Consider the following 9,441-nt stretch of genomic DNA (forward strand, 5'->3'; position numbering starts at 1 on the left):
TCATTTCCGCATTCCCTAGTTCTATTTGGGACAAATGTAAAGGACAGGGATGAATCTATTAGTTAGGGAAAAAAAAGGTAAAACATTATGAGCTTTTTGGAGATCTAACAATAGGCAATTATGTGCTTAGCCTAAACATCGCTCTTTGGGGTACAATTCCAAAGTCTTATTAGGCAGAATGGATTGTTTGCTACATGTTATAAATGTTTTCGATAATTTATACTTTATGTATGATCTCTATCTTTGCATCGTCTATCTTCTCACAGTAGTTGTTTTGTATTGTATTGTCTTAAAAAAGTTGACGCTTGAATGATTGCATATATGGAAGATAGAGAAATTTCTCAACCTAATGATGGGAACCAAAATGAAACCAAATTATATTGAAATATAAAGAATAAAAACTAACTAGATAAACCATATATTTTCGAGGTTCTTAGGAAACTTCCTTCTTGAAATCTCTCTCAGGTTCTAATTCACTACAAACTAATGCATACCATTGCTCTTTTTCTCTCACTCTATTTATAACCAAAAAAAAAAAAAAAAATCTTTTTTTTTACTATTTACTTATATACCTTCAATAGCACTCCTATATAAACAACTGCCAAATAATGCTTTTTTTTTAAAGTACCAAGTAATGCATTTGAGATTGGGGGCTACAAATGATATTTTTAGCTATATCCTCGAGGCTGTGATGTCAGCAATCATCTCCCTCTACTGGAAATCATAACTCCTTCCAGGTTGTATTCTGTAAAATCACCTTCAATGTGTTTAATCACCTTTTATTCTGCACAACACTGGTTTTCAATGTGTAACTTTAATCACCTTCAATATTTTTTCTATGCAGAAGGTTGGAGCCATTTTGCCCGGTTTACAATATCAGTGGTGAATAAGACAAAAAGAAACAAAATATTCTGTTTTGTTATTTCTATGTGATGCTCTTTTTAGTAATCAGGACCCTACTGTTTTATCAATATAATTTTGGCGGACTCAAAGTCCATGTACACCCAAACCCAAAATATGCTACCTTCTTATTACCAGCAATGTTTAAGGGATTGTTTAGAATGACCTTTTAAGAGCTTAAAAACTTGCACTCAAACACTTTTTTAAGCACTTCAAAAATGATTCCAAACACCTGAATTTCCTCCAGCTTTGCTCTCTTAAAATGAAACCTACAAGTATTGGATTGTCAAATATATTTTAAGTGTCACTTTTTTAAATCTTTCATGCAGGGAGAGAGCTGATCGGCCTTTCCATTGCCCCGATCATCAGCATAGGAGAGAACTTGCTAGAGTATACTGGACACATGTTTAAGTTTAACATATAAGCTGTCACGACTGCACATCTCTCAGCCACTCCTAAAATGGAGGGAAGTGGTTAGGAGCAGTGTTTCAAGGCACAATAGCCCTCTGGAGCCTAGGCGCAAGGCACACAAAAAGGTGCAGGTTTTTTTTCATGAGGCGCACTATATATAAAAAAAATATAATATATATATACACTTTATATAAGTTTATTTACACAGCCAAAACATAGATGGATAGAAATGTGACTTAAAGAAGAATATACAAAAAAAATAAAAGATAGATGAGATTTAATATTAGTCATTGTCATTCAACACCAAGTTAAGTGAAAGGACATCAAAACAATCATAAATACAATTCTAAAATCCTAAAGATCGAACTCATCTTCACTAAATAGGTCTTCATCCTCATTCTCTCCATCATTCGACTTATAACCATCTATATCTTCTTCGTCGATCTCAAAGTCATCCAAATTAACTTGTGTGGGGGTGGGTTGGGACGGTGGTTGTGTGGAAGATGAACATGAACATGAAGCATTAGTCTTAGACTTAGTTCTTGAGGTACCAGCTCTAGAATAATTGACAAGTTCTTTTGCTCCAACAGCTCTTGAAACATCGCCCCATATTAAAGAATCATCGTCGAAAAAAAGATCATCATCCTTTGAATTGTCATTTATTCTTCCAATCAGCCACTCATTACTATCATCTATCTCTTTTAAAGAGATAAGGTTGACGATGTTCCGAATATTATATCGACACTTCAGTGCTCTATTATATTTTATTAATACTAAATCATTCAGACAACTTTGAGCAAGTCTATTCCTTTTCTTACTATGAAGCTGCAAGTGTACACAACAAAAGTTTCATTGTTAACTTCAATTACATTCACATCTAGAGGCACTACAAATAACAGAAGATACCTAACCTGTTCAAAAACGCTCCAATTACGTTCACATCAAGAGGCACTACAAGTGAGACCTAAAATTCTCACAGCGAACTTTTGCAAGTTTGGAGTTGATTGTCCGAAATCATCCCACCATTTCACTATAGATCAAAACTATATTAGTAGTTTTCAATTCGAAATGATATTCAATGTACTTTAATCAAAGATTTAAAGTTAAAGTTTACCTAGAGATATTTTGTCTCTCTATCGTATTGCTAAATACTATCCAAATAGTCCTTCAGCTTTCTTGTATTTGGTTAGCTCTCCAAGTATCTTTTCTTGAATGTCCACAGAAGCAACCATCTTTGTTATACATATATACAACCCATTAACAATTTCATCATCAGCGTGAATATTTGGATTCGAATAATAGAATTTTGGGTTTAGATAATATCTCGCTGCATACAAAGGACAACGCAACTGAAGCTCCCATCATCGATCAATAATTGTAAAAATATCTTTGTAATTTTCTTTCGTACCGTCGAATGATTTGGCAATGGCCTCCTTAACTCTATCCATAGCCTCATAAATGTATCACATGGGAGGCTTCTTCTCCCTATCCACCAACCTAAGTACTCGTATTATAGGGTCGAATACTTTAAGAGCAAATACGATGGTATTCCAAAAAGTTGTTAACAAAATTGTTTGAAAAACCCATTTTCCTTGTTCTTTGCTCCATTTGTTGTTTTTCCATTCGTCCGAAGTAAACATCTTTCTCAAATTGTTTATAATGTTATGCAAGCTGTAACAAACCGAGTCTTAGCTAGTCTAACCAACTCCTTTTAATTAGTAAACTGCCTCATCATGTTTAACAATCCAGAACGAACATAAATGAAATTGCTAACCTCCATGTCTCTTTTCAGTGTTTTACGAATATGTGGGATCTTGTATATACCCTCCAACATCAAATTCAAGCAATGAGCGACACTTGGAGACCAAATTAATTGTGGTCGTTTTGCTTCTAACAATCTCCCTATTAATAAAGTAAAATAAGAACATATTTAGGCTTCTTAAATGTGAGAATAAGCGTAAGACCTAAGAAATTTAAGAAAGAGCTAGTACTTTGTATTCTTACCTGCCATAATATTAGCTGAGGCACTATCTATAACAACTTGTGCGACATTGGCTTCTCCAATACGTTCTGCACCACATTTTTTGGGTTCGATGTAAAATATACATCCATTGGACCCTTTTGTCTTGGCTTATTTGAACTTGGTGCCATTCTTTTATTCGAATTACTTACACACACTTCATCTTCGTCCTCATTCTCAATGCCATAGTTTTCCACATCAATGTCCACAATCAAATTTCTTTGATCTTTAATCTCCTTTCTCTTAGACATATACTCTGTAATCTCTTCTTTCACGTGATCCAGACATTTTCTACATGCCATGACATTTCTATAACCACCAACAAGGTGTTGTTTCATTCTAAAAACTCCTCTTTTTGTGACTTTTGAACAAGATCCACACACTAATGTATCTACATCTTGATCATTTTGAATATTTCCATGTCGGGTCCTTTCTTAAACCGTCCTCAAGCATCTAATTATTAGAAACTTAACTTGATTAGTAACTACCTTAAGAAATTGATCAAAAAATTGAGGATTTGGGATTTGGGAGTCAAGACGTACCAGAATTTTGATTATGGCTGCTACTTTTAGAGGTTTCTTCTCTATTTTGAAGCCTTTCTTTGTTTTTTGATGACAAAACAAAGATTCCAATGTGGTAGCAAAGTAGTGGTGGCTGGCAGCAAAAAAAAAAAAGACTTTCTTCTCTGTTTCTTGAAGAAAAAACAGGGAACTTGGTGCCACTCTTTTATTCGAATTACTTACACACTTCATCTTCGTCCTCATCCTCAATACCATAGTTTTCCACATCAATGTCCACAATCAAATTTCTTTGATCTTTAATCTCCTTTCTCTTAGACATATACTCTTTAATCTCTTCTTTCACGTGATCCAGACATTTTCTACATGCCATGGCATTTCTATAACCACCAACAAGGTGTTGTTTCATTCAAAAAACTCCTCTTTTTGTTACTTTTGAACAAGATCCACAAACCAATGTATCTACATCTTGATCATTTTGAATATTTCTATGTTGGATCCTTTCTTAAACCGTCTTCAACCATCTAATTATTAGAAACTTAACTTGATTAGTAACTACCTTAAGAAATTGATCAAAAAATTGAGGATTTGGGATTTGGGAGTCAGGACCTACCAGAATTTTGATTACGGCTGCTACTTTGTAGAGGTTTCTTCTCTGTTTTGAAGCCTTTCTTTGTTTTTTGATGACAAAACAAAGATTCCAATGTGGTAGCAAAGTAGTGGTGGCTGGCAGCAAAAAAAAAAAACAAGACTTTCTTCTCTGTTTTTTTGAAGAAAAAACAGGGCTGGACACCGGCATGTCACACTCCCTTTGTTCTTTTGATAAAAAGACAGAACACTCTCTGTTTTTTGAAGAGAAAACAGAACTGGACACGTCACACTCTGTTTTTTGGAGACTTTGAGTTGAAGAAGAAGAAAAAAAAAAACTAAAGTTTGGAAGAAGAAGAGATGTTCTGTTTTTTTTTTTTTTTTTTTGAAGAAATTGTGAATGAATAATGATTCAAGAAGGAGACGTTTTGAATATTGTTTGAAGAAGAAGAAAGGTGAAGAGACGTTCTCTGTATTTTTTAGGGGAGGAGAAGATGGTTTTGTGTTTTAGTGAAGAAGAAGAAGTTGATTCGCTGAAGAAGGAAGAAGAAGAAAAGACGTACAAACCGTGAAGAAGCAAGCCGTCCAATTCCAATAAGACGTTGATTTGTTGTTGTAGCCATCATAGGACTCATACGTAGTATAATGATGCCAAACTAGGTCTAAAAAATTATATGTGTGTGTGTGTATTAAAATGCAAATAAATTTGCATTGTTTAATTTTAAAAGCAAAATAAAAAACAAAAAAACAAAAACAAAAAACAAAAAACTGATAGGCGCGCCTCAGCACTTCGTGGAAGGCACACGCCTTCTACCGAAAAGGCGAGGCGCCACTACTACGCCTTGCACCTAGGCGCACGCCCAGCCGCACCTTTCAAAACACTGGTTAGGAGATGAAGCCTATATAAAGAGCCAAAAGGACTTCAAGGTGGTGGAAGATGGACATGGAAGGATAGGAGAGATCCCAACACACACTTCCATCACACTCTATTAGATGTTATGACATTAAATTTGCCTTCAGCCATCAACTTAAGCTTCTGGGTCAACCAATGATTTAAAATGATATCAGGGTAGAAGGTCATATGTTAAAATCTCTGCAATGTTCTTTCCTCCCTAATTAACATTGATTTCCACTTGTCGGGCCTTCTACATATTTCAAGCCACGAGGGGGAGTGTTAGATGATATAACATTAAATTTACTTTCACCCATCAACTTAAGCTTTTGGGTCAATTGGTGATTCAAGAGAGTCATCCTAGTCAACATGTAGTTAAGGGATTCCATCGTCGAGAGTTTCCTATATAAAGAGGGCTTAAGCTAGGGGATGTGTAGTCAAGTTCCTATGGGAAGTGTGAGGTTCATTGAGGGTTACCTTGATGAGGGACTTCAATTGGTTATTGGAGTGAAGTCATCAACAGGCTTAGCCAAGTTTAGTGTGAGGCCGTGTTAGGCTTGTTACCTAGGGTTGGTGCCTTGGGGAGTGCATGTAAGAGTGACATGCATTGTAACACTATTCATGTATAGGAGATTTGTATATAGGGATTGGGAAAGAGCTCCCTGTAAAGGTTGGCTTTTGTGGCCTTGTTACTTGTGTGTTTGTGTTTGCTTATGTGTCCAACAATAGTTGTGTGAGCCTTTCGAGAGATCGTTGTGAGTCATGTCCAACGAGAGGCCTGGGAGAGTAGAGGAGAGTAGAGGAGAGTGGTTAATCACACACTAGCGAACCACATTATGGTGAGAAAGGTTGACTAAGGGATGTTCTGCAAACTAGTCCCAGAACCCATGCACATGGGCAGAAGCCTAGAGCACCTCTTAGTGTCGCGCGAGAAAGGCAAAAAATTTAGCTTGACATTTAGTTTGAAATCAGGCCCATGGCATAAGCCAACGTTTTGTGGAAGAGAGAAAAAACAAGCTGAGGAAGCTGATAGTTGATAAAGCTAGGTGGTCAAGGTTGGACATGGTTTATCGATTTTTTGAATTGAATTAGGAAAATGGATTTGTAACATTCCCTAATCAACAAAGAGTCTGAAATATATTCTTGAGACTTTTTCATTGTTCTCGAGTCTTATATGAGTTCATTTTGGACAAAATTATCAATATTTTTCTAATTTTTTTCTTTAGATCAGAAGCACCAAAATATAGATTAATATAAACTAGATATCATACAAAGGAAAAGGACACACAGAAATCATTCATCATAGTGTGGTTTATATGAACAGGGGACCAAATTATCTTTCAGGGAGAGAAATCAAACCACCAAATCATTTTCAGATTAATGAACAAACATCTAATACACAAGCCCAAGCTTCTTCGTAGTTTCTACATAAATTAGACTGCTTGTTGTGGCTGCATGGAGAGTTTCAAAGCGATGAAATCACCGTGCCTTTGCATCATTCCCATGAAGGAAAACTTTCGTCCGTTTAAAAAAAAAAATAATCACTCAGGTTACATTCCCTAATCCAACTAAAGCAATATGCTAAAGTCACACAGAGTCTTATGTCATATAGATTGACTGACAAGTGAAAGTAAACGCGGGACATCATGAATGATATATTAAAAGATCAGAAAGGTGTGTTGAACAAACAAGGATCTGTACACAATTTTAAATCAAATAAGGTAGCAAAAGGGTTACCTCGTACGCCAGTGTTTTCCTTCCACTAACCTCCCTGGCAATTCTCAATCTTCTGCTGAGCAACATACTCCCGTACTTGTTTAGATTTAATTCTCATACCAGAAATTATCTCTTCAGTTGCATCAATAATTTGTCTAGGCAAATGGGTCTCCAAATAATCAAACCACTCCCCAAGTGTCATCTTCTTCAAATCTGGCACCTTCTCGGCCTTACAAAGAAAGCCCTCATCATGTGAAGCTATCCCATCAGCAACCTCTTCGCAACCTTCTGAAATAATACACACATCTTGGTTTTCATCTCGATCACAAACCTCTTGAGGGCTAGACCCACTACCTCTTTCTTCAACATTAGCATTCTTCTCACCTTCTCCATCGTCAACCAGTTTATTTTCTCCTAAGCTCTTCTGCTCGACGTTTTCACTATGTTCCAGTTTGATAACTGTATTACAATCCGGTGGTGGCTCATTTTGCAATTTCTTTCTTCCCCTAGTTCCCGCTCTCGTCTTCTTTGCCCCAGCCTTTACTTCATCACCCACACATGAATTTTCGGGGACATTCCCAAGAACTGAATCTGTGGCCACACACACAGTGTTCTTCGTTCTCCTGGTACTTCTTGCAGTAATTTTTGGGCCGGGTTCGTTTACCACATTGTTCACATTCTCTGACCCTCTTCCCACATCTAAATTGTCCTCAATCTTCTTGCAATCTGGTACTTGATTAGCAATTTCACCTTTCACACCCCTGCCCTTTCTGGACCTTAAACATCTTCCACTCTCTATCATCGTGTCATTACATCCCCCAACTACCTCTTCCACAACCTTTCCTCTTCGACCCCGAGTCCCTGCAACTGATACCACGGCATCGGAACTTGTACACTTGTCCGCAGCTTTCCGTCTAGGGTTTCGCCTCGACGGACACTCTTCATTACTGTTTATTCTAACCAAAATCGAAGTCAACTCGCCGCATTTAATGATGTCGCCGTCGCTTAAATCGAAGGCATCGTGTGGAGGAAGCTTGGTATCGTTAACGAATGTGCCATTTGAAGAATCGAGGTCCCGAAGCATCCACTTGCCTGATACGGACTCGGATTCGATAGAGAAGTGCTTGGTGGAGATGCCAGCGTCTTTGATGGCAACGGAATTACCCCGAACAGTGCGACCGATCCGAATTGTCGTTCCGGGTGGAAAATCTAGGGTTTCACCCTCGCGAGGGCCTTTAACCATGATGAGAGTAATTGCAGAGGATTCCATCGAGAGGAAGTGAAGAGATGAGTCGAAATCTCGAATTCTCACCAGTGAATTGAGAAGCTATTACGCCAAATTGAAAATTGTAAGATGGGGAAAATGGAAATGGAAACTGGAAAGACGGTGTTCTTCACTCACAGTTTGAAGTTTTGGTTCCCTCCACAATTCCACTTCTCTTTCCTCTGCTTTTGGGCGCGGGGTTTGAATCTCAGCCCAGCGGAAAATAACACATATGGCCCTGTTTAATTAATGCTGTGTTTTTTTATATTTAAAAATATTTATACTTCATAGGAAAAAAAAAAAAAAAAAAACTTTAAAAGTATAAAAAAAAAATTGAACTTTTTGTTCTAATGTACAAATATTTTTTAATTTTTTTTATTTATAAGAATTTTCTCTTTTTTTTAATGATATTTACATACTATGTTCTCTAGCTTTTTAGATATTATCTCCTAAAATCAACCAAGGCGACTCTTCAAAGCTACGAGACCAATGGCAACGTCATCTGGTGAGATCATATGGGCTTTCTACGGTTGATCTCTCGAAGTACCCACCTCACGTTTTCAACTACACTGGCAGTGGTCAAATTTATAAAAATCCGCTTAAATTAGTCTCTCTTTTTTTCTTTTTACAATTTAAACTAGTCTAATTAAAATTAGTCAAAAGTAATAAATTTAGACTCTATTAGGATAGAGTATGACATTATAAAAATGATCATTGAGATTATCTTCTTTAAAGTTTTTTTTTTCTTGGTGGGGTTCTTACAATGTTCTATCACAGCTGGAAAAGATAATCATAAACAAACATCATCTCAAGAAGATATGGTGAGATCCATGTGGAATAAATCACGGATCTCACATACATGTTATACATATAAAAATTATTTATGGAATAAAAAAGGGAAGGGATAACTTATTAGAATTTTGGAGTGTAATTGAGAAAATTTATAAGGGATATTATATTCAAGTCTTAATTTAATTTGATCTTAGATCACGTTTACCCCACTGTAAAGGTAAAATAAATTAAACGCAATGTGAAAAGTGGGCCCTATTTTGGTTAAGTTTGATGTTGTTTAATTGCGTTTCGTACTCGTATGTGATGCTCACTTCTAAGACTGTAATCAAAACTCGCAATT

The 9,441-nt window shown here is 36.4% G+C and overlaps 1 protein-coding gene across 7 annotated transcripts; it reads right to left on the bottom strand.

Annotated features, from left to right (window-relative positions):
• Window positions 1–365: 365 nt before the first annotated feature.
• Window positions 366–8,556, bottom strand: LOC120069476 (FHA domain-containing protein At4g14490-like). Of its 7 annotated transcripts, XR_005479550.1 has the most exons (4): window positions 7,067–8,556; window positions 2,426–2,543; window positions 2,223–2,341; window positions 801–2,136 (listed from the first exon to the last, which is right to left on the bottom strand). XR_005479550.1 is itself a non-coding variant. In XM_039021249.1 (2 exons), the coding sequence occupies exon 1, from the start codon at window positions 8,313–8,315 to the stop codon at window positions 7,092–7,094; it is 1,224 nt and encodes a 407-aa protein (XP_038877177.1). In that variant the 5' UTR covers window positions 8,316–8,556; the 3' UTR covers window positions 366–745; window positions 7,067–7,091. The 7 variants fall into 7 exon arrangements, 5 of the variants coding, with proteins under 5 accessions (XP_038877177.1, XP_038877180.1, XP_038877178.1 ...); XR_005479551.1 differs by lacking the exon at window positions 2,426–2,543; XM_039021249.1 differs by lacking the exons at window positions 801–2,136; window positions 2,223–2,341; window positions 2,426–2,543 and adding an exon at window positions 366–745.
• Between the last annotated feature and the right edge of the window lie 885 nt (window positions 8,557–9,441).

This window comes from Benincasa hispida, unplaced genomic scaffold (assembly GCF_009727055.1).
Source record: "Benincasa hispida cultivar B227 unplaced genomic scaffold, ASM972705v1 Contig425, whole genome shotgun sequence".
In the NCBI taxonomy this organism is placed as follows: Eukaryota; Viridiplantae; Streptophyta; class Magnoliopsida; order Cucurbitales; family Cucurbitaceae; genus Benincasa; species Benincasa hispida.

What these genes read in the sequence shown, in the direction of transcription:
- LOC120069476 (XM_039021249.1), bottom strand. Translation starts at nt 8,315, where the DNA reads ATGGAATCCTCTGCAATTACTCTCATCATGGTTAAAGGCCCTCGCGAG.